Source organism: Python bivittatus, unplaced genomic scaffold (genome assembly GCF_059951505.1).
Source record: "Python bivittatus isolate LINGU-HERP-01145 unplaced genomic scaffold, Pbiv_v1 ctg000700_np1212, whole genome shotgun sequence".
In the NCBI taxonomy this organism is placed as follows: domain Eukaryota; kingdom Metazoa; phylum Chordata; class Lepidosauria; order Squamata; family Pythonidae; genus Python; species Python bivittatus.
Genome location: NW_028277098.1, coordinates 431410 through 457571, shown reverse-complemented (window position 1 = coordinate 457571; position 26162 = coordinate 431410). Strand labels below are relative to the sequence as shown.

Below are 26162 nucleotides of genomic sequence, written 5' to 3'. Positions count from 1 at the left end.
ACAAAAATGACATTCCAAACTCTCCAACAGGCATGAGGGACATGGTAGGAAATACTTCCAGGCAAAACAGAACATCTGCGGAGCCTACAGAAGTCCTAGTCAAGGTACCCATGTTAGAATGGAGTAAAATATTGATTTTGTTTGACAGGGAAAATAATGAGGGATGAATGGATCTATCTGAGACAATCTTCATTTTCAATGCTTTGTCTGAGGACACGTAAATATCTGCTACAAATTCCTGCTGTCCTGTCTTTATTGCCTGTAGTATTAAATATAATCCACTATGTAAATTTACTAAATCTGTATCAATTATACTTTCTTTGGGTATTTTTAAAACATTTGACAAATTTCTTAAACAATTATTAGTGGAGATGGAATTCAGATGCACTTTTATTTCAATTAGCAAGCAGCACACATTAATCTGTTTGTAAATAACTTCCCTATCTTTCTTAAATTAAGAACCCAAATAAACATTGGAGCAAATGGAGGCAAATGCAATTCCAAGAGATTCAGACAGTGAAAGGGCTAAAGAAAATCCTATCAGTCAATTCAAGGCAGAGACATCTGAAGGCCAAAGATTCAGGAAAAGCAAATATTAAAATTCCAATCAGGAGCTGCTTCATTTTGTGTTTGTCTTTTGCTTTTCTTTTACAAGAAGAATGGAAGCATCCTTTCACTGAGTATCTATTTTTTGTTTAAATTAGAAAAACTGCACTGGATGGGAAAGAATAATTTCCTTCCTCCAGCACAATAGCTCTCATTTAAATTGGAACCAACTGCTTTCACATAATCTGGTTATTTTAAGCAAAATGAAAGTATCAGTAAATCTCATAATTGTCTTCCTATGCCACATATATATTTTATCTCTTAAAACATGGCTACATTACTGTGTACTTGGGGCCATTTTGGATGGTACTCTGTCCCAGCCTTGCTATTTTCAGCTTCAGTATAGAGTCAAACTTACCCATATTACCTTACCAGTGGCCTAGACTTGCTAGTTTGCAGATATAGGTATGGAAAATATATTGAGGAAAAGGAGCTAGAAGGGACAGTCAGTACATCCCCTTCACTTGTTTTCCACTGCAAATTATATCCCAGATTTACATACTGCACAGTATACAGTGGTACCTTGGGTTATGATCTTAATTCGTTCCGTGACTCTGGTCGCAACCCGATTTGGTCCCAACCCGAAGCAAATTTTCCCATAAGGTTCAATGTAATTACCGTTAATCCGTTCTGGCGTCCGCGGACCACGCGTCGGGTGGAAAAACGGCCGCGGACCATGCGGCAGGGCGGAAAAATGGCCGCGGACCACGTGGAACGGGCGGAAAATGGCCGCGGATCCAGTTCGTAACCCGAGGTAAATTTTTGCGGCCAGAGCTGGTCGCAACCCGAAAAGTTCGTTAGTTCATAACCCGAGGTACCACTGAATTAAATAGCTTGCTAAAGCTAAGTAAAAATGAACAGCCAGCCTCTCTGGGATTGCTTTAACATAAATATACACCAGTGTCCTGGCAGACTACATACTTGGTTGCTGATTGTACAATCAACTGACTGCTCCACAATGGGCTTCAATCTGAGTTTCAAGTTTATAAATTCAGAATGCAAGTTTCACTGGGTGCAATAAGTGTTCATTTCACATGAATTCACTAAAGACAATTCTGAAGGCAGTGTTGGATAGCCTCTGAAATAGTGATTCTTAAAAAATATCAGCAAATATTAACCACATTTTAACGTTCATTTCCTGATTCACTGATACTCTGCAAGCTTCTTTTGATTTAAACCTGTAATTGTAAATTAGAAAAACCAGAATAAAAGGAAAGATCTAAAAGCAGGCTTAGATTTTTTTTGATGCATGCTTTCCTAAGATTCTGCCAGTGCCATTATTTCCAGTTTCTACATGATTATATTTCTCAACTGATGTGAACAGGAAACTCCCATTCATTTATCATCTCTCTCTCTCTCTCTCTCTTTTTGAAGTCTTTATTATGTTCAATTCTAAGGGGGAAAAACACATTGTGGTTGTACTCCTTATGAACTCCTGCCTGGATTCAGCAAAGTTCATCCTTCCAGTCCTAAGGAGGAAAAGAGAACATTATGAGCAAAACCAAAAAGAACAAGTTAGCCTACAAGGCTAGTTCACATTTGGCCTCTCTAATCAGTGGGCCTATCAAAAGAAACTTAAGGAAAAGGCACTTACCTAAGCTTTATTTGAAAGTGTGGCTTTCAGCACCTCCACGGCCAAACCCTAAAAGAAAACTAATGTCAGGCATTATAGATTTTAATGGCACCTCCCCATCTCTCAGTCCATGACAAGTGCTTCTCCTCCACTTTAAGATAAGATACTAGGGGAACTTAGGCTCCTACACTATCTGATGAGCCAGAAAAAATCAGGAAAAGAGATGGTAAAAGGTAAGACCTTTTAGCTGATGTTTTTTCTGTGATATCTTCTAGATATAAAGAGAAAAATCTTTTCCTGTATTGGGTAGGGTCAATTATAGCCCACTCTCTTCTGTAGTGAGGTGAGAAGAGTATATTTAAATGGACTGAAGCTTCCTGTTAAATTACAACAGACTGCCATATTCATAATTTGACAACAAGAACTTAGCAATGACCTGAAAAAATGCAAGATTTCTATGACATTGTCTTGGTGAAAACACACTAAAGAGAATCTGCCACCTCAGTGTTAACAGTTGAAAAATCCTACTTTGCAGAAATTTGCCATGCCTTTTGTCATTTCTATCTTTTGTAAAATTTACCTCCAATCCCTTGTACTGTTGCAAAACATGGATTGTTATCAAAACAAGCTTCCTCTTTGGCAAGCTTAACCCTAACCCTAACCTCTAAGGTGAATAGAACACATCAGTGTTGCTAATATTTGTCTGTGTTTCCAGGACTTCAGCCAAGTAGTGTAAATTATCTATAGTACAGCAAGATTTCCAGCTTCATACCAAACCTCATATTCACATCTTATCTGAAAGGGGGAATAAGGGGGGAAAATACTGGATCCTGTAGGATTTGGTAGAGTTCCCTCTCCAAGGTAATTAAGACAGATCCAACTCCTGAGAGGAAAAACTGACATACAGTTCTTCCTCCCTTCATCCTTCCCCGCTAATCTGATTTCTCATGTCTTGAAATCCCTTAGAAAGCCTTAAAATCTTATAGAAGTAATTGGGCAAAGGGTGGGAGCGCAAAAGACTTGTAGATCCTCCCCAGCTTTCAGCTCTGCTACTGACCCAGGGGAAATTTAGAACAGCTGCTGGCCTGGTTTGAATAAATTCTTTCCCATAGCTTAGGATAAGAAAAATTAAGACAACAGAAAAATAGTGACCATGAAAATATGCACTGCCAGGGCTTCAGAACTGCTAGAAAGCTGGAGCATTTTGCAGTACAACACAGGATTGCCCTATATATTATTATTTAGTAGCCAGCTTTTACATAAAATATTTTATATTTAATGATTAGCTAAAGTATTACATTTATCCAAGATTTTTGCATGCTTTCAACCCAAACACAGAGAATTCAGAATGAATAATGTCTCAGATATGTTACAATAGCAGTGCTTCAAATGTTACGACTGAGTTCTCAATTCAAAATGTGTATAGAAAAACATTATATAAGGAAGCATTCCTTACACAAGATGTGTAGAAGTGCACCTGAAATAGTGTACACATTGTTATGCAGACTTGCAAACAAATGAGTCAATGGCATGGAACAAATTTACTATTATAAAGTCTTACTCAGAGAAAATGGGTGAACTTCTACTTATTTCAGATGAGGCAATTTGACATTGTGACATTATAACGATGCCAGATAGAAATGCTATTTATATAGGACAGAAACTAGCAAATGTAGATTCAAGGCAGATTTTACCTCTTATGAACATCTTGCATAAAGCAGAGATTGCTGTAGCACTAGGCATACCATTAAAAAGTTACTGCATTATTCAAAAAGAAAAAAAATGCTAATCTCTTTCTCTCTCTCTTTCCCCATCCCTCCCTCCCTCCCTCTATCTCTGTCACTGGAGTTTCTCTAGGTGGCTTATACAATAACATCTTCCGGCTGACTCCTACCTTTAGGTCCAAACAGTGCAGCATAGCAGGGATGGTTGCAATAAGGTTTCCCATCATGCTGTAGAAAGAAGAGAAATATCTCAAAGGAAAGATAAACAAATAATATTTGATGGAGTCTACTCACATTTCTGTTGGATTACCATTTCCTTCTGAGGTTGGAGGTAGACACAAAGTCTCATAGTTGCCAGTTTATTCATCCCCAAAGTTAAACAGGCAGGTGTTTTGCAGTGTAAACAGGCTAACATTAAGAGCCATAGGCCTGGCTTTTGCCCCTATAGTTCCCTCTCATATGGATAGACATCTCAACTATGGTCTCTCCTCTCCAGTTTGTCTGCACAGATTTTTTTTCCAAGCATCACTAGAGAACATGGCCATTTACTGAAGAACATGATCCCAAAAGTGGTATAGGAAAACAGTTTATGTGGCATTATTTCTATCCCACATATGGGTAAATGCCAGGGCTGATAACTAAACATAAGAAACAGGAACACATTGAAAAGAACAATTACATATTAGCTAAGCTATGTGAAATAGGGCAAAACTGTTCTTCAAGCCATAGCCAAGGACATGTATCTCTTCATGTACTCCACTTACCTCTGCATGGCCACCTGCACTTAAGGTCTTGTTGCATTTTTCACACTTCAAGCATGGTCGATGCCAATCTTTCCCCAGGGAAGTGACTTTTTCAGCTGTCATTAGACATAGATCAAAAACATTTATGAAAAAGGTAGAGCCATAAAGGAGGAAAGCACTAAGGCCAAATAAAAGTGCCCCACCCCTGCCTGATATGGTCTTCCCAACAGCTATTCTCCAGACAGGGAGTCTTTCCCAGCCTTCCCAACAAATCCCCTTTTAACAGGAGAACTTGGGGACAGACATGGGGACTAATGGCATGAAAAGAATGTGCTGTCCTGCTAAGCCATACCCTTCAGATAATTTTTCTCAGCTTAGTACAGTGGGGCAAAAAAGTATTTAGTCAGCCACCAATTGTGCAAGTTCTCCCAGTTAAAAAGATGAGAGAGGCCTATAATTTTCATCATAGGTATACCTCAACTATGAGAGACAAAATGGGGGAAAAAAATCCAGAAAATCACATTGTCTGATTTTTAAAGAATTTATTTGCAAATCATGGTGGAAAATAAGTATTTGGTCAATATCAAAAGTTCATCTCAATACTTTGTTATATATCCTTTGTTGGCAATGACAGACGTCAAACGTTTTCTGTAAGTCTTCACAACGTTTTCACACACTGTTGCTGGTATTTTGGCCCACTCCTCCATGCAGATCTCCTCTAGAGCAGTGATGTTTTGGGGCTGTCGCTGGGCAACACGACTTTCAACTCCCTCCAAAGGTTTTCCATGGGGTTGAGATCTGGAGACTGGCAAGGTCACTCCAGGACCTTGAAATGCTTCTTACGAAGCCACTCCTTCGTTGCCCGGGCAGTGTGTTTGGGATCATTGTCATGCTGAAAGACCCAGCCACGTTTCATCTTCAATGCCCTTGCTGATGGAAGGAGGTGTTCACTCAAAATCTCACGATACATGGCCCCATTCATTCTTTCCTTTACACAGATCAGTCGTCCTGGTCCCTTTGCAGAAAAACAGCCCCAAAGCATGATGTTTCCACCCCCATGCTTCACAGTAGGTATGGTGTTCTTTGGATGCAACTCAGCATTCTCTCTCCTCCAAACACGACGAGTTGAGTTTAGACCAAAACGTTCTACTTTGGTTTCATCTCACCATATGACATTCTCCCAATCCTCTTCTGGATCATCCAAATGCTCTCTAGCAAACTTCAGACAGGCCCAGACATGTACTGGCTTAAGCAGGGGGACACGTCTGGCACTGCAGGATTTGAGTCCCTGGCAGCGTAGTGTGTTACTGATGGTAGCCTTTGTTACTTTGGTCCCAGCTCTCTGCAGGTCATTCACTAAGTCCCCCCATGTGGTTCTGGGATTTTTGCTCATCATTCTTGTGATCATTTTGACCCCACGGGGTGAGATCTTGCATGGAGCCCCAGATCAAGGGAGATTATCAGTGGTCTTGTATGTCTTCCATTTTCTAATTATTGCTCCCACAGTTGATTTCTTCACACCAAGCTGCTTGCCTATTGCAGATTCAGTCTTCCCAGCCTGGTGCAGGTCTACAATTTTGTTTCTGGTGTTCTTCGACAGCTCTTTGGTGTTGGCCATAGTGGAGTTTGGAGTGTGACTGTTTGAGGTTGTGGACAGGTGTCTTTTATACTGATAACAAGGTCAAACAGGTGCCATTACTACAGGTAACGAGTGGAGGACAGAGGAGCCTCTTAAAGAAGTAGTTACAGGTCTGTGAGAGCCAGACATCTTGCTTGTTTGTAGGTGACCAAATACTTATTTTCCACCATGATTTGCAAATAAATTCTTTAAAAATCAGACAATGTGATTTTCTGGATTTTTTTTCTCATTTTGTCTCTCATAGTTGAGGTATACCTATGATGAAAATTACAGGCCTCTCTCATCTTTTTAAGTGGGAGGACTTGCACAATTGGTGGCTGACTAAATACTTTTTTGCCCCACTGTATGTAAACTCCAAGCTAAGGATGTAGGAGTTTACTATGGCTACTTAGTAAACTCAAACAGTTTGCTTGCTTTTGTGCTGCTGCCATCAATCATTTGACTATACTTTATGTTGAAGCCATTTCAATTAACAGTCTTCCTCCTTCCCTTTCCACAATACTACTTTGCTATCATTTAGGCAGGCAGGCAGGCAGGCAGGCAGGCAGGCAGGCAGGCAGGCAGGCAGGCAGGCAGGCAGGCAGGCAGGCAGTATGTGCATGCACAGTCACCAACCCCTCCACAGAAAGAAAATTTTAAAAACCCCATTTCTCATAGCCCCGGCCCATCATCTATCTGCTGTAAATAACAGCACAGAAGTCATTTAGTTGCTAGTAAGATGACTATGTCATGAAATGTGGAGTATTCTGAATGGAAATGTTCTGGGAAGAAAATGAGTTAATAGTAATCAAAAGCCAGCTGACTGCTACATGGTGGGTGGGCAAAGAAAGAAAGTTGACAGTCCATGCTAGTTGAGAAATAACTCTGACTACTATGGAGAAGATGAGTCTGAAGTAATGAAGTCATAAGGCCTATAATCATAGAAGGACCTTGCTCCAGGAAAGGAAGAGCATTCTGAGATATCTTGACCTGTGAATGATGTTAAGTAGAACACTATTCTGAGGAGAAAAAAAATCTATGGCATGAAAAAAGGGAGCAAAGAGAAAGAACAGATCAATTATTTCCTGGAAGTTGCAGCATCAATTGGATAACCAACTAATACATTTAGTGTGAAAGGGAATTCTGAGGATGCTTAAACCATTCATGTAGAAAGAAACTTTGGTTAGATTCTTTGAGCAGAAATACTATCAATGGGACTTATGTATTTAAAGTATTTCTATAACACTGTTCATTATAGATAACGATATTTCTAATGTATCTACTGTGCTTCAAATAGAAAAAGTAGTTCTAAGCCTTTTAAAAATCTGTGTACAATTCAGTTCCTCTTTTATTGCAGTCACAGGATAACAGTTGCCATAGAAAAAATTGCTGGGTAAGACAAGAAGATGACTAAGTTGATTTTTGTCTCAATTTAGTCTAAGACTCTCCAAGTAACCAAACAAAACAAAAATTAAAGCAAAGCTGAAAATAGATTTTTAAAAATAATAAATACCCCAAAATTACTGCAGGAGAAGCCCTGCTTGGTATCTTATATATTAAAAAGAGAAAGGTGGGGGGGAAGAGAGTGATACTGGTTTTTGAATTCTGAATGACTTATGGGTCCCTTGAAGGATGGAGAAATGTCTCCTTTTCTTCAGATGCCTCAGGATTGCAACCATTTTCAAGGATTCAAATTTTCCCATCATTGTTTGTATATTAAGATAATTTTGTTTCTAAAATAGAAATACCACTGTGTGGACTGGACAATTGCAGATAGATGGTTTTGAAAGCTGCCAAAACACTGCTTATCTGTTCCAAACTGGTTTAAGAGATGAAGAACAACCTTGCTCTTTATAGTGAGAAAGGTACATTTACATGTACTTTCACAGATTCCTGAAATGTGCTTTCATAGATGTCTGGAACTAGCCAGAAGAGTTTATTTTGATATATTCATTTTCATAGATATTTGAGAACTGATCATGTAGATGTAACTCCTTCAGTTGAGCGTGTTTATCTGCACAACAGGCAACTCAACATTATCTCAGTTCTGCTTGCTCAGTTCACACATGGCTTGACTGGACATTGAAGACAATCATGGTATACTGCCACAACAATTTGATGATCCAAAGAACAGTAATAAATATGTAGCCTTGAATGTCTGGAGAAAGAATTGGATTATTTTTACAACCCTTTTCTTTACATGATAATTCATATGGGTATCCATGCATTGTACCACACTCCAGCTCAGTTTAAATTTTCTTACAGAGATTAAACAAAATGCTTAACATAAAAAATGTCCTGCTTTTTCCATTGTGACAAGGATAGTCTTTGGGATTTTTTACCCCTAGCAAGAGAGTTAAAAAAACAAAACTAAATAGCTAGTATGGAATGGACCAAGTCAGCTCAGGAAGGAACTGCAGCCATTAGCCAATGCTTATGGTGTCAGGGGAGAATTACTCATTCCATGTTTGCTATTAACAACATTTGGAAAGCCTTTGTGTTGATTTTAATCATTCCGTTTAACTTGCTTTCCTCTTCTTCAGTTGTTGGTATTCCTCCTACTTAATTACCCTTGCATAATTTTTTTTAAAAACAAGAACTGCATTGCTGGATGTTTGTTATGCTTTACACCTTAAGCAAACCTTAGCTTTACACCTTAAGCAAACAACTAAGAAGTTGAAATCAAAAGCACTGTGTGAACAAAAGGTAGCATTAGCCATTATTAGTGTCTTTTCGTTTTTTATTAAACTTCTTACATCTCTGGTTGCCTAATTTACAGCACTGCATCATGTATGTAAATTAATTAAATAAGTGAAGAACCTTTGTTCCTGTCCTTAGAATCTAGGGTATTCTATGCATTATGAAATCTGCAAGCTTAACTCATTTATTCACCTATATTTTGAGCATGAAAAATCTGAATCATAATAGTGTATCCCTTCTCCTGCTGGTAGAAACTAAGGAAGCCTGGAATTTATAACTCAGGAGAGAGCAACTGCCAACTAGCATTTCTTCTTATTTTCTGTCCTTTTGTCTTTCTCAGGGCTAAAGTTTCCTGTATACCCTCTGGCATATGCTCTCCCTTGGAGTATCTCCCAGAGCAGTTGATTATGCTATTTTAGTACTGGTTCTTATTGGCTTCAGTGAATTTTGTATCATCTGACTGCTCCATACAGTAATACAGGGAAATATGTTTATAAAGTGATCATCGAGCATAAACCATGATATACTTCATTTTTTTCATGGTAACGAGTTTATAGCCCCAACTGGACTCTAGATCCAATCAAAGGACACTGTTTTCCAACCCTCAAACTTGGCTTCTTCTATCCTTGGATAGAAAGCTTGCAACCCATATTTAGAACCCACCCACCCCCCACCTCCCAAAGTCTGGCACCTTCTGCATGAACTGATACTACAACTCCCAGAATGCTCAGACAGCAAGGTAACACGGAATTCTGGAAGCTGTAGATCCGGTATTCCTGGACAGCACTGGAGTAGGGAAAGTTTGTTCAGCCAAGTCTGTGACTGGAGATGTTTTGCATAAAACATGAGTTGCTAAAATTATCCTTTTAACGATTTCCACAAAAAGCAGACTACTACTTTTTACAGTCTATATTAATAAAATCAAACTGGAAATTGAAAAAAGAACATAGGTAAATCCTAGTGGCTGCAAGTGAATTTTTGCAGTCTTATTTGGGAACAAAATCCACTAAGTACTGTATCCTCTTACATTTTTTTTACACTACACCACTAAACTCAGATTGGTGTTCTGTTTCACCCTGCATCCTATGAGAACATTGGTCTACCTAGCTTGGCACTTTGTCACCAATTCTCCAGGGCTGAGAAACTCTCCAGTTTTCTCTTTGAATGGCTCATTTAGCACATATGTATATGAACAAGTTTCTTGCCCATCTGCAAGAATGTTTCACTTCCCCTAAGGCAGAGTTCTCCTCTGTCATTTTACAATTTCAGTTTGGGATAACATCTCATCAAGCTCAAAATGATAGAGTTGCAACTGAAAGCATTCCTGGAGGAGAAGCTGGAAGCACGCAAAGCAGTTTAGACAAATTGAGAGTACTCCAAACCTCTTCCCTCCTCCTGCGTCAAACTATTGTCTGTCTGTCTGTCTGTCTTCCCACAGCGGGCTCCCAGGGCAGCCCCACACATCGGAGGATCTGGGACGCTCTCGGACCCTTCCAGCGCCCCAAGCCCGGTTTTCAGCCATTACCAACTTTGCCTCGAGAGAGGGGGACCAGGACGGGAGGGCCGCCGAGAATCTCCGTCTTGAATCAGCCTTGGCTGTTACCTAGCACGCGTAACGCTGGACCCGGAGAAAAGCCCTTTCTGGAGCTTCTGCCCTGACCCCAGAAGAGACCCAAATCCTGGTCTCTGAAGTGTTTCTCGGAACTGGTTCCAGACAGCGGCCCCTCTTTGCTTTCTCCACCCTGGCTGTGTGCCCCGGAGCGAGGAAGAGCTCCCTTACCGAAATAGACCTCCTTCTGACAACGAGGGCACTTGGGCATGGCGTCGTCGAGGGCGCAATCAGTCAGCGGTGCAACGAGGAAGCAAGTGAGCTCCGTTACTGGAGGCTCCCCGCAGAAAAGATCTCGCCTTACCACCTCCGGCCACGCCCGCGTGGGCAGTAGAGCGGGAAGGCAGGACCGCGCCCTTGGAGCGGCAGCGTTCGGGTCGCTGCTGCCTTCGGTGGCTCAATCACTTTTAGGCGCGGCTCTGTTGGTTGGTCGCCCGTAGGCGCCCTTGACAATTAAGGTCCGGGATGGGTAGGTAGCTTGGTGAGGCTGCCCTTAGGAGGGGCCTTCTAAAGAGGAGGGAGGAAAGTCCGCGGAAAACAGCAGGAGCTCTCAAAGAACCGTAGCTTCAATTCAGTAGCAGGTAGAATGCATCTTGAAAGAGAATAAAATGGATCAAACAATTGTGTAGCTCTGTCATATTATTGTTAGAAATTTATTATTATACTTTTTTGTCAACTACTGTCTCCAACAGTGGAAAACACTGTTACCCAGAAAGTTCTGTTTTGAATCAGAGAATGGAAGGATTGGAAGGGATCTTGCAGATAATCGAGTCAACCCTCCTGCACAATTCACTACAACAGCATCGTGACAAAAAAAAGGTTTAGCCTCTCTGTAAATACCAGATTCCACCTCCTCCAGAGGCAGGCTGTTTCATTGTTGAACTGCTCTTATTGTTAGGAATTTTTCCTAATGTCCAATCAAAGCCTGCTTCCTTGTATTTTATCCACCTAATAGCTGCATAGTCCAGATCACATTTTGCCATATTCATTCATTCATTCATTCATTCATTCATTCATTCATTCATTCATTTATTTATTTATTTATTTATTTATTTATTTATTTATTTATAGGTTGTTCCAACCAGCATTGTACTCTGAGTGGTGTACAATTGCCCAATACATAACTGGGATTTAAAACAATACAAATCAAATTTAAAAACAAAACCCTACATTAGAATAACATAAAACCAAAACGTATATTCAAAAGAGTTCACTAATTTCCTGAAAGTTAGAAGGAGGGGGCTGTTCCAGTGTTGTGGGAGATACGATTCCATATAAGGGGGGGTAGCAACTGAGAAACCAGGCTTCCGTGGTCTCTGAAGATGGCAGTGCCTGATTGAGGTCACACATAAAGAGCCTGCCCTACTCCATCTTTTTGGGAAGGCAAATGTTACTGAGATTCTGCAGATACTGAGGCACTGAATCATGTAGGGTTTTAAATGTGACAATCAGCACCAAAAAACCAGTGCAGCTCTTGGAGCAGAGTGGTTACATGGGTGTATGTGAGCTTCTGTATTCTGGATGCTCTTGTTTGTTTGTTCTAAAAGATTTATATGGCCTCCCATCTTGTGAGACAGCTCTGGGTGGCCAACAACAATAATAATAATAATTAAAAAATACAGCAATACAAGAAACCAGGCATCCAATCCAACTACAGTACATCCATCCAGCTATATAGTCCCATCTTGCTATCCCAGTGCTTGAGGGGAAAGCCAGCTCTTAATAGCTTTCCAGTGGGTGAGGGCCTGCTGGATCTGAAGGGGAAGGGTGTTCCATAGGGCAGGGACTGCTATGGAAAAGACACATTTCCTAGGTCCCACTGGATGGCAACATTTGATACTCATTCTATCCGACCTAGTGGGATGGGCAGATAAGGGCAGCCCCATCTAGAGTGTGTTGCAATGCCTTCTTATCTAGGAAAAGTAAAAACTGACACACATTATGAGCTGTGAGTCCAAGATGATCCCAGTTGTGAACCTCTGTTCGGGGGAGTGCAATCATACTGAGAACTAACAACGGAATCTCACCGGAATTGGTAAGCTTTCAAACCCCAAACCACTCCATCTTGCTGGGATTAAGTCTTAACCTGTTCCTCCCCATCCAGATGTGGACAGACTCCTGGATAGCAATTTGACAGCACCATTTATTTGGCCAGTGGTCAAATATTCTCTACTGATATTATTATATGTTTTGTTGAGTCTCAGTACAGTAGATTTCAGCAAAACTGATGCTCTACCAAAAAAGTTACTTACTGTACTTAGAGCATCACTTGCTCTTTATGAACACATGCTGGTTCCTGCAAACAATGCTTTTTTTTAAATGTCCTCTGATGGAATTGGCATTTGGGTTTAGTAATCACTACCACTTACTATCTCTTTATTTACCATGGGCTGCCACTTTCTCGTTGAGTCACTTGTTCTGCTTAAGTCCATTTGAACACAATTCTCATTTGTTTAGAAGACAGAAGCAAAGTAACGCTGCCCTCTTGCCTTTACCTGTTAACCAACCCTTCCTTTTTTTTTTTTTTTGAAAACTATAGTTATGTTGAGGCAGTCTAAAAGTACATTTCCATTTTTGCAACCACATCACACTGCTGACTCATATTCAATTTTCAATCAATGACTATTCCAATAACTTTTCTGCAGGTATTATTACTGAGTGAGGAATCTCCCATCCAATACCTTTGTGTTTTACTCTTTCCTCAGTGACATACAGTACTTTTGATTTGTCTCTGTTAAATTTCATTCTTTTTTTTAATTTGCATCTTCTAGGGTATTAGCTTCACCTAATTTTATTTTACTTGCAGATTTGACAAGTATTCCTTTCATCTATTCATCCAAATCATTAATACAAAATATTGAAGAGAACTCAGATTGAATCTTGTAAACCCTACTTGATATTTCCCTCCAGCTTGAAGAGGAACCATGTTCTCTGAGCATGATTTGCTGGCCACTTAATTGTAACTAGTGTGCAAACCAAAATGTCATGGGCAACTTTTCTTCACTGAAGGTACATTATGTCTACAGCATTCCCACAATTGGTTATGGGGGTTACCTAATCAAAAATGAAAGCAAATTAATCTGACAAAACTTGTCCTTCACATATCTAAATCTTTCTGTTCTTGATTTTGCATATTTTTACCATTCTTCCCTGCAGAACTCTTTTAGCCCAGAAATTTTCTTACTGTGACCTCTCAGATTGTGATTGTTGTTCTACTTTCAACAACCATGGGCTCCTCTAAGTAGCTCTCTGAACATTTGGAAATAAAGATAATTCACTGTTACAAAGTCAGGGAAGGCTATAAAACACTCTAATGCCTCCAGCTGGGAATTTCAATTGTGAGAAGCGTTGTGAAGAAATGAAATCAAGGCAAGATCTGGAAGAAAAGTCTCTGTTAGACCTGCTCCCAAAGTGGTCACATTTATAAAACAAAATCCACAGATCACTACAAATGCTGAAAAGCTTAGCTGACATATAAAACAATGATCTGCATGGGAAAGTTTTTATTTCAGTTGTCATAAGAAAGCTTATTTTTTTTAAAAAACCTGAAGTATGCAGGTATGCAGTAGACATGAAACAAAAATTAAACAGATTTGCCACAAACACAGAAGATACATCTGGAGAAAATTGGGTGAAGTGTTTGAAGAAAAGAAATGTTTTTGCATGTGCATGGGGTTAGCTCAGTGATGCTTGATACTGGGTAGCAGCCAGTGGCACAGGAAATATTGTGTGGGTGGAAGGAAGAGTGGATTCAACTAAATAGCAACACATTGTTAAAGCTGCCCTACAGTCAATTAAGAAAAGGGGTTGGATATTTCTTTTTTAAAAAATAATATATTTATTAAAATGTTTAATGGAACATAATAAATAGCTCCATAAAAGAAAAAAAGATTGAAAGCGACATAGTGCTAAATAATAAAATATCAGTTAATAGTAAATAGTTTACAATTATTGTAACATTTCAAATTATTTCATCAATTATTAAATGTATAGAGCTAAGCTCCTCATGTCATCTTAAGAAATAACTATAAATCTGTATATAAGCATGAAATTAATATTGATATCACTATTTGTCATTGTTGCAAAGGCAGATGCACATAGTCATGCAAAGCAGGCATGCACAACACAGCGTGTGGCCTGCCTTAAAAAACTCACCACTGCCAAACCTTGCCGCTGCCCTGAAAGTCACACTGCCCAGCAACTCCAGTGCCCCCAGGCCTCGCTGCTGCTGCTGCTCCGCTAGCTATCGAACAGCTGATCAGTGTCCCGGTGTGCCGTTCCTTAGTGGTCTGTGATTATTTTTACTTTATCAGTGTGACCCTTTCTCTTCCATCATTGTGCAGGCCTGACGCAAAGGGAAAAGGAAAAGAAAAAAAAAACTCAGTTCAATTCAAACTTTGTTTTTAAGTTTTTTTGAATAATGCTATGTACTGTATTTCTTCTAGTACTTTTAAGTTTTTTTACGTGGCCATCATATATGATAAAATGTTCCTTCTGTATCATTTGCCTTAAAAACCCTCCTTCTTTCTTAAGATTGCTTTTTATTCTTCCAGTAATAGGTAAATACATCAACCATGGTAGATTTCGGCCTTCACCAGATCATTCTTGCTGTGTTTTTAATCTATTTCTGGAACCTGGATGCACCATATCTTCATATATAATTACACATTTCTTGCAATAATTATTTCCAGAGTAACAAGCATTTGAGGATGAGGATAAAGACAAGATTGCTGGACTTATTATTGTTTTTGTGGGATTTTGTGGGAACTAAATGTTTAGTTTCAAGAACCAATCCCCCATCTGGATCACTGCAACTTTAGACAGGGGGACTGAGCAGGAATAACCCCTAGGGTTATTCCCTAACTAAAATTAACATGACTATAGGTTAACTTCCCAGTTTCTATCCAAATCCTTCTTGCCTAGGAGGTTGGCATGACATAGCCCATATATATGTTAGCTGCTTAGGTACAACTTGAAGCATATTCTAGGTAGCTTCTGTTCTCATAGCCTAATAATATCTTACAAATCAGGGGCCAGGGAAGAAAGGTTTCTTGGACCACCATTATGATGAATCAGGGAATTTATTGCTCTAGTTTATAATCTTAGGGAAAGGCTAGCTCCAGTGATTCTTGTGAGCTCTTCTACCATTTTATTTTATTTTATTTTATTTTATTTTATTTATTGTCACATTTATATAGCCACCCATCTCACACAAAGCAACTCTGGGCGGTGTACAACAATTAAATAAAATAACAAATGAATAAAAACAAGCATTATAAAAAGATAAAAAGTTATTATTAAAATAAAAACATCACAAATTTTTAAAATTTGAGATTTTAAAATATACAAACCCCACAGAGAGAGCAGAATATCAGTCATAGTGGAGCCATCTAAGAATGTCTCTGGTTCCCAAAGACCCTCAGGCCTGATGACACAGCTAGGTCTGGAGGGACTTCCTAAATGATAGCAGGGAAGGAGTGAGCCTAACTTCAGGAGAGAGAGTGTTTCATAAGGAGGGAGCCATGGCATAGAAGACCTGCCTCCTGGGACCCACCAAATGCAAGTCTCTGGCCTTTGGAATGCATAGCATACCTTCCCTGCCAGATTTAATGGGATGAGCTGATGTAATCAGGGAGAGGCGGTCCCTCAAATAACCTGGCCCCATGCCATGAAGAGCTTTGAAGATCAAAACCAGCACCTTGAATTGGACCTGAAAGCAAACTGGCAGCCAATGCAACTTGCGAAGCAGAGGCGTAATGCTCTTCTAGGAGCACACCATTGGAGCTCCTACTTCAACAGACTTGGATGCAACCATTTTTTGCTGGATATTTGCAAGTCTGCTACCTTGGCTAGCCCCTCTATATGTGTATCATAAAATAAGTATCTTCTTGGATATGGATGCTATCTTAAAAAGTATTTCTACCTTTCCTGAAGGATGTTGCCCAGAAAAAAAATGGATTTTTTTTTCAGTTTTTCCCTAGGCCTTTTTTGTTTTTTTTGTTTTGCAAAAATTCAGAAATATTGAAAAAAAACCCTATAAAATATTTCATAATCTTTTCATGTTAAAGATTAAATAAAATGGTTAAGACATAAAAGAAATTAGTCTATCTTTGCAAATATACCTGATCAAGCAATAAATGAAGTAGCAAAACTTGTCTCACAACAGGTAAAACTTCAGTTTTCAGGGATCCATGAAAACAATAACAAGATAAAAATAAAATAGAAGAAATAGAAATTGCTTATAGTTATTCTTTTTCAAACTGGGAAAATGACTGAGTAAAGATTTTTATGGGGCAAAATGTACATCAATTTACATCCCCCTCCAGTTTTCCAGCATTTTTTTCTGAAAATTTGTGCTTTTCTGTATCAGTTTGATACAGTGGAGGACAAAATCTGGAATACAAAACTTTGGTTTGTTACAATGCTGATTTTTTAATATTTTATATTTAACTTTTTTCTTGTCTCCTTCTAAACAGGTAAAAACCAACAGATACTACATTTCTTAGAATTTTGTATATTTCTACTTGTAAATAAAACAAGTAAAAGTAAAACAATGATTTTGAAAGTAAATTCAATCAGGATATAATTATTGTTGAATAAATTATACTTTTCAGTTTTATATACCACATATTGTACTTTTATAGGTAATGCATTTTAAATACAGATTGCCTTTGTATTTGTAGAGAAAATATTTAAAATTTTGTAATTATATGTAATTTCAAAATTTCCCCCAATTTTTCTTTTTCTACATTAAAAAGGGGGAAACATTTTTTCTTGCTGTTTTAAAAATTCTGTAATTTTTATTCTGCACCAGTAAGTGCATCTTGTGTATCAAGAGGTTGTTTTTCTGAATCTGCATGTTTGAAAAGTTCTTTTAACTTTGTTGTTGTTGTTGTTCAGTCGTTAAGTCGTGTCCGACTCTTCGTGACCCCATGAACCATATTGCGCCAGGCCTTAGTAATACTTAAGTATTTTTATGACCCATGCTAATTTCTGGCTGCCTTCATGCTACATAGGCTTGATTTCTAAGTTCTAGCTCGGCACTATGTTTGCTCTGAGCTGTTCTATGTCTCCATTAGTTTCCAAGGAGACAGTAATTCATTTCTTTCTTTGACCCAGTTTAAAGTTAAAAGGCAAAAGGAGAAGAGAACGGCAGAGGATGAGATGGTTAGATAGCATCACTGAAGCAATGACCATGAAACTGAGCAAACTCAGGGAGGCAGTGAAGGACAGGAAGGCCTGGCGCAATATGGTTCATGGGGTCACGAAAAGTCGGACACGACTTAACGACTGAACAACAAATTTCACCAAACCATGGAGCTAGTTTGCTATAATTATCCTGTCTGAGGAGGAATTGGTTTTACTCTTCTGTGTTTTCATTTTATATTATTTTAATATAGGGTTTTGTTTTTAAATTTGATTTATCTTGTTTTAAATCCCAGTTATGTATTGGGCAATTGTATACCACTCAGAGTTGGCTGGTTGGAACAGCTTGTAAATAAATAAATATGGTAAAATGTGATCTGGACTATGCAGCCATTAGATGGATAAAATACAAAGAAGCAGCTTTCGATTGGACATTACTGTAGAAAGAATGTCCTAACAATAAATTAGGTTTGTTACAGGTATAAAAGAGCAATTCCACAATAAAACAGACCGCCTCTCAAGGTGGTAGAATCTCCTTCCCTGAAAGTATTCATGTAGAGGCTAGATTGTTATTGGCCACGATGCTGTATTAGCAGATTCCTCCATGACTGCTACTTGAGAAGTTTATAGTATACATTTTTAAAACCAGACTGCTGTACTCCCTTATGATTAACTTTTTGGAACCTGCATGCCATTGATCAATGGAGCTGGAGCAAAAATGGATAAGGCACCCTCCCCCTTTCCCCACATTTTCTCACTCTTATTTCCCCTCACAAACATGTACTCACATTTATGCACCTACAAAATGACGCCACTCCCCATAATACAGCTAGACTTGTAAAAAAAAAATCAGTATGTTTTTAGATTTTAAAAAAGCTTTGGCATTTTTACAAGTGTATTTTCTGACATTAGATTTGACCAACGTCCTCAGCCCCAAATGAATTCTATGGTTGGCTGCAGTGCCACCATCCTTGGCAGCTGATAAGCTTTTCTAGATCTGAGTTTGAAAAACACATCAACAAGAGGCAAAAGAATGGTGGAAGAAGAATATACTGCAGAATTATGGACTGTTGGGTGTGAGATGAAAGTAAGTTCATTAAAAAAAAAACCTTGTTTCTTAGTTAATTATATTTTTTTTCAAAATATTCAGAGAACTTCACATATATTTATTTGAAGATTTTTTTTTTAAATGGAGGCTTCCAATTTGTGGTACTTTATAGATCTTGCACTTTGTTCTTCAGTATCATGCTCCTTTTTATTTCTTTATTGCTCTTAATTCAGTACCATTATGTATCAGGAAAGTGTAACAAGCTTGGGGGAGTGTGAGACAGATTGCTCTTCGTACAGTGCTTATGAGTCTACAATCTATGGGGATGGAGACTGGAGCTGCCAAGGTCATTAACCTTTCCCCAGGCAACTTGCATTCCAGCCAAGTAAATCCATAATAAAATCCTTAATTATGGATTACAGTAGTAGATCAGTGTGATTTGTCTTACTAGGCAAGGTTTATCTTTCTAAGTGGCTCCCAATCCATTTCTGAGCATGGTTCAACTAACTGATATTTACCTTTAAGGCCTTGCAAGGAGTTCTCCCAAGTCTACTGATACAGTAAAGATTAACTCAACTGAACAACTCAGCCTTTTAAATGATACCCTTGGCATCCCTTTTTTTTGGGGGGGGGGCAAACTGACCTGGGGAATGGTTGCCTGGCTGAGAAGTTGCAAGTGAGGCCACAGAATCAGAGAGATTCAACACACTCTGCAGCACAGCTTCCCTCACCCCCTCAGAACTTGCTCTGAAGGCATTCATGGGTTGGACCTTTAGTGTGACATAATTACGTTTACAATTATAATCACATTCATTACTTTGTGGCCCTACACCCAACTTGAAGCCAGAATAAAAGATTTGTGAAATAAATGAAATCATTCCATGCATCTCAGAAAATAAACCTGAAAAGTAGTATTTACAGTTGGATATCTCTTGCTGTTAGTCCATCATAATTACAACTGCAAAATGGTTTCCCCATTTCCACATCCTACCCCCAGCTGGACAGGGAAGGATCCATGTACTATAAGGGACCGGGGATGTTGATTGTGTAATGCTATACTGACCAAAATAAAAAAGATTTGATTTGATTATTATATGGGGGTAGGGTGGGCATGCAATCCAGTACCGATCAGCCAAAACAAGCATAGGGTTTGCATAGTTTTTAAATTAGTTGTGTAAGGGGAGGAGTTGGGAGTGAATTCCCCTTACAGGGGCAAACACTGATTGGCAAGATTCTAGTTTTGATTCTTTCAAAAGGGTGATGAATGCATTTTCTTAGCCAAATGGCAGTGCCTGGCTGATTTGTCTGTACTAGGAAGCAAGGCCAGGCCTCCTGAGTTTTTGTATTTTTTTAAAAAAATATTTTGTTGGTGAAATATATCAATCAGAAGATATGATGAAGTACAACCAAACATAAAACAGTGCTAATATAATCAGAAAAGAATATACAGAACGGTAATTAAACGAGTTGCATTTGAAGAAACTAAAGATATATTCATTAAGTGTTAATATAAATGAGCTCAGTCCTTTAACATATTGTAAAATTTAACCATATAGACCAGTGATTCTCAACCTTTTTGAAGCTGCCGCCCCCCTAAGGAGCGGAAAATTTTTCAATGCCACCCTTTGTGAAAATCCTGTAATTTAGGGTATGGGGGGGGAGTTACTGAATTATAAAAGGCAAAAATTTTCAGTAGACTTACACACCAAATTTGTTCGATTTAACTCGATACTTTTGCCCTGGAAGGTAATTGCATTCCTTTTATTAAAATTAAAACGACTAATGCAAAAAAATAAAGATAAAGAACTAATAAGCGCACTTACCTAGCCGACTGGCCAAATAAACAATGAAAGTAAATCGAAACTGAGGGGAAAAAACAGAAATGAAGCGAACGAAATGCAACTCAAGAAACACAGGTCAAATCAAACATTCATATTGAAAGGACGCTCAATGCACGCACTGCGATTAATCGCGCGGGAAGACAGCTGACGCACGCGCTGCAATTAATAGCGCAGGAAAACAGCTGACGCATGCACTGTGCTGGTTGGGATCGGAGAAGAATCATAGTGTCGAGTTCTTCAAGGTCATCCTACCTAGAATACAAATTCGTCTCACCATTCTTAGAAGTGCGTGAGGGCAGCCGTCGCGTAAGTTCGTTTTATTGCTGGTACAAATGGTGTAAACCGGATAATCGATTTAATAAATTTTTTGGGGAGTTTTAAAATTAAGTTCGAATGCCAAAACATGCTCATCGCCCCTCTACCACCCAAAACATGCCCACTGCCCCCCTACCACCCAAAATAAGTTCACCGCCCCTCAGCATCCTCCCACCGCCCCCTGGGGGGCAGTACCGCCCCCGTTGAGAACCAATGATATAGACCATCTATTGCTCCATCTTCTCAGTTTTAATAGGCCTGCTGAGTTTTTGGATGGGAAACCACTAGGAACCAAGGTTGTATGCTAGACTAGGTAGTTGAACACATTTCCCAGAAGAAGGCAATAAAGGGCCCCAGCTCAGCAGCTCAGTTAGCACCTCATAATAATTCTTGTTGTACTTTAATACGGGGATTTGCAATGCTCCCATCCTAAGTAAGAATAACAAGAAGATTCTGAATCCAGTCCTGGAACTCTGCACCTGGCCAAAGTAGCCGAACAGCTAAAAATCAGTGATTATCTAGCCAAGAAGCTTCCTCCCAGGTCCCTGAAGTCTCTAACTCCAGCTAGGATACTCTAATTGCTCCTAAAGAGAGCTAGTTTGGTGTAATGGTTAAGACACCAGGCTAGAAACCAGGAGACTGTGCTGTGAGTTCTAGTCCCGCTTTAGGCACAAAGCCAACTGGGCATCCTTGGGCCAGTCACTCTCTCTCAGCCCCAGGAAGCAGGCAATAGCAAACCAGTTCTGAAATCTTGCCAAGAAAACTGTAACAACTAGTCCAGGCAATCATCAGGAGTCAACACTGATTCAAAGGTGCACCCCCACCCCCAAAAATGGAAAGTGCCTTGTAGTGACTCAGTTCTACCTAAGTTATTGAAGACAAATGCTGACTGATGGGCCTCCTTTCTGACATGTCAGTAATGCTTTCTATATGCTAAGTGACTGGAGTCAGTCTATTATTACTCCAATTTCCCAAAATGGAAATCATTCTAACCCTTCCGACTACCACCCAGTCAGCCTCCTAAGCTTTCCTAATAAAATCTACTCTCCCTTACAATAAATTCCTTGGATTGGCTGGAACAGGAGATTTTATTTAACCATTAAGCAGGCTTCAGGGAGGGTAGATCAGCTGTGAATCAATTGCCATTTTGCAGATTTTAGTTGATAAATACTCATTCAGGCAACATCATTCCTTTTAAGTTGCCTTCATTGACCTGAAGTTGGTGTTTGATTCTATTCCCCATGATATAGACTCTGGTGGAAGCTACCTCTAGAGACTACTGGCTTCAGGAGGCTACATGAAAATATCATTACATAGGTTAGACACAACAGTGCCTAATAGTAGTAACTAATCAGGAGGCTACATGAAAATATCATTACATAGGTTAGACACAACAGTGCCTAATAGTAGTAGTAGTAGTAGTAGTAATAATAGATATCCCAATAAATAAAGGAGTGAAATAGGGCTGTATCTCCCCTGCCCCGCCCGTCTAATATCTATTTGAATTCTGTTGTCCTAGAAACTGAAAGGCAGGAAGAAAGATGAAGATTCTGCCTGAATGTGCTTTGGGATATTTTGGCTATAAGGTGGAAATAGTTCACTTGCCAAAACTCTTGTCACCTTTCTTCATCTTAAAGAGTCTCTGTGAGAATCATATGTGGAAAAAGTATTTCATTTTTAGAATATGGCAGAGTCTGACGCCCAAGATGCCTGTACAACAGTCACTGGGAGGGCATCTACATTTCTCTTGAGCCTCAGGACTGCTATTGATGCTACTACACACAGGCAGCAAGCAGCTATCAGGGAGCCTTTGAGGCATCTGCTCTGGATGTCCAAGCTGCTGCCACTGCTGTCCTTAATTCCACCAGGACATTTAGCTTCCTTCTGTTAGCATTACTGCTAACCCTAAACTTTTCCTGGGACAAATATGGTGAGGATCATCCAAGTACTCTTTTTTGCCAAATAAAATCACACTCCCAGCAGCCCACCAAATTATTGATTTGACAATTTAATTTAATTTAATATATTTAAATTTAAATAGATTAAATTTAAATAGATTAAATTTAAACTAGACAATTTAAACTAGAAAGAAGGTGATGGGAAAGGAGAGACAGAGAAGAAACACATTCTCATTCTCTGTCCTCTTCTCATGTGCTTCCTTCCCTCATCCTGCTTAGCTGTTGCCACTGATGGGATGTATGATGTGATTTCAGCACAAGGAGGAGACGCTTAAGACATACATGACTGTGTGCTTGAAGGGATGACCACACATGGGTTTACAAGTCTCTCTCTCTGTGTATGCATATGAACCTATGAAGGGAGACAGAAGTATCTGAGGTGGTGTGCACATGTGTGGCAGCATAGCTATGTACTGTCTGCACACAGCTGTATCACTGTCCCACATAGCCCTTAAGAACAGAAAGGTTAGACCACTTTAATGTAAACAGCATCTCGTGCAACCATCCTACACAGCTGTTGCATGGAGCTATTGGGTATGTGGTGCTGGGTTAACAGGAGCGTCAATCTTTCTCTCCTACCTTTTCCTCAATTTTAAAAAATTGTATCTGTATAATTTCTTTATCATGTTCATTGGACTCTGTCCAATTGTGGAGGAAAAACAAATCAGGTAGATTAAGTTCTAGTTAAACATCTCAATTTTAGAACACAAGGCATATTTTAAGTAACCTTTATATTAACTCTCAATTCAGTTGGACATTGACAATGTTGTTTAAATGAAACATTTAGAAAACCAGAGAGATCCACTGAAAGTGTAAGATTACAATGCAGGAATCTGTTTTGGGATCAATTTGTGAAATCTTGTAAAAGAGTTGTGTAGTGGAAAAAATAAACCTATAAACAAAATGAAGACTGCACCCCTCCCCCCATATTTTAGATATTACCAGGGTCAAACCCAGTTCATCTCTCTGCCTAATCCCATCAGTCCCAAATTGACCCTCTCTGCTCCAGACAAAGCCCCCCTCAATCCCACCAAAGAATAGAAGCCTCCTAACCAGCTCACAGCAGAGCCCAAGGGCAGCCCTTACAAGGGACTTGCAACGTAGTAACAAGATGAGAAACTCCAACCTCCCATCCTCCATCAGCCAATGACCTCAAGGTTCCATCTCCTTAACAGTAAACTTCCCCAACTCTGCTGCCCTCTTGAAAGACCCGTTTTGCTTGGCAATAGAACTCATCCCAGGTATACTGACAAGCACCTGCCCAGCTTCCCCAAACTGGCCAGCAAATCAGATCCCTAGGAATTCCCACCTTGTATCCCTCAACTCCTCTAAAAATCTTTGCTTTTCCATTGTTCTCTTTCTTATAAAGCAGGTACCCAATGCTCATTGTAATGAACATGGTTCTTCTTCTCAGTGGTGTGCTCCTTACTGTGGCAAAATCCATGACAGAAAGTGCACAATTTGAAAATGATTTGGGAGACATACTTTGGAATTTGCAGGAGTGCAAGCAAAGCACTATTGTTGTGGTAAACTGCCCAGAGTTGCTCTTTGAGTGAGATGGGTGGTGATGAAATCTGATTGATACATACATACATACATACATCAGCTATATCTTTAAGGCTAATGTGCAAGACTGAAAAAGAAAGGCTACTTTGAAGAGTTAATGTGCTCCCACATATTCAGAAGCATTTCTTCCAAATCATTTTTGAAGCACACACAGCAGTAATGTCTAAATGCAGAATTGCAGTTGGTGGTAGCTACAATTTGGACCATGATATGGGGTAGCTCTTTGTTGTCGAAAACTGTTGCCTATCTTTTGTCACCTGTTTATGCCTCCCTAAAAGTGCCTAGTTTGATATGAAAAGTTTTGCAGGTTATGGTCTCTGGCATCTCATATTTTTTAAAAAAAATCTATAAAAATGTGTTTTTTAATTTTCCCCATCGTCCTATCCTCCCTAATTTTGCTGGGTTGCATTTATACCTACTTATTTGGATGGGATAGATAAATGTGAGTTGGATGGCTCTGTAGTTCACTGGATTTGCAACTGGTTGAACAACCACAACTGGAAGGCATTCTTAAATGATTCTACATTGATCTGGAGGAAAATATCAAAGAGAAGGGTCAGTCCTCATCCCAGTGCCATTCACTTTCTTTCTAAATTGAACTAAAGGATGGAATGGAAAAGATGCTCACCAAATTTGCAGATGGATGCTTTAAATAAGAAGTGATTGCCCAGTACTTTAGAGAATAAAAATACAATTCAAAATGTCCTCAAAATATTTGAACATTGGCCAAATCCATTGGGCTTATTATCAACAGATACAAATGTGAAGTCTTGTATCTGGGTAGAAAAATCAAATAAGGTACATAAGTTTAGGATTGGTGAGATCTGACTTGGAGAGTGCTTTAGGGCTCCTAGTGGACCATTAGCTGAACATGAGCAGACTGTGTAATGTAGAAACTTACCCAGGGAAGTAATAGATCCATTTTACTCTGTGCTTGTTATACTTCCTTGAAATACAAGGAATGACTAAAGTAACTGGACATATTTAACCAGCAAAAGGTATGATAGCAGTCTACAAATATCTAAAAAGTTATCATGTGCATGTGGGATCAAATGTGTTTTCTGTTGAAACTAAGGAAAGGCAAAGACCAATGGGCTGAAATTAAAAGAATTATTCATTTTGAATACTAATCTGTGCACAGAATTCCCATTTGCTGGAGGCTTTCAAACAGGCTTGATGGGTTAATGGAGTTTTGCACTATGTTGTGGGTTGGACTAGATACCTATAGGTCTTTTCCAATGTATACATTCTATGAGTCCATATATTCCCATCATAATAGTCTTCTTCACTAATTTTACCATTCAGTTGCCCATGGAAGGATGAAGTGTTATTGCTGGGAGGCAAGAGTAAGTGAGCAAAACCTGGAGGGTGTATCATCTTTGCCCCTGCTGCTTCATGCAGAGATATTCACCCTCTAAACTCATAGTAAGATTCCCTGGGAAACCTGATTCTGAAAGGTAGCATTAAAATTAGAAGAATACATAAAAATAAATAGTAACTGTGAGGTAAGTACTTTTTTGCCTTGTGATCATGCTTCAAATATGTTGTCATTTTGTATTTTAAGAAAAAACTGTAGCGCTCTCAATATTATTATTGGTTCCTACTTTATGTAGTGTCAAAGCAGAACAGAAGATCATTACATAAAGATTTTCTTAAGATTAGGATGAACTACCCCCTCTCTCCTACAAAGAATAGTTTCAAGCACAGTCCACACG

General features: G+C 39.2%; 1 protein-coding gene across 1 annotated transcript; it reads right to left on the bottom strand.

Annotated features, from left to right (window-relative positions):
• Window positions 1-366: 366 nt before the first annotated feature.
• CRIP1 (cysteine rich protein 1) lies at window positions 367-11079 on the bottom strand. The gene is made up of 5 exons (XM_007438857.4): window positions 10745-11079; window positions 4668-4762; window positions 4074-4131; window positions 2201-2248; window positions 367-2075 (listed from the first exon to the last, which is right to left on the bottom strand). Exons 1-4 carry the CDS (start codon window positions 10782-10784, stop codon window positions 2208-2210), a joined length of 234 nt encoding a protein of 77 aa, XP_007438919.3. The 5' UTR covers window positions 10785-11079; the 3' UTR covers window positions 367-2075; window positions 2201-2207.
• Between the last annotated feature and the right edge of the window lie 15083 nt (window positions 11080-26162).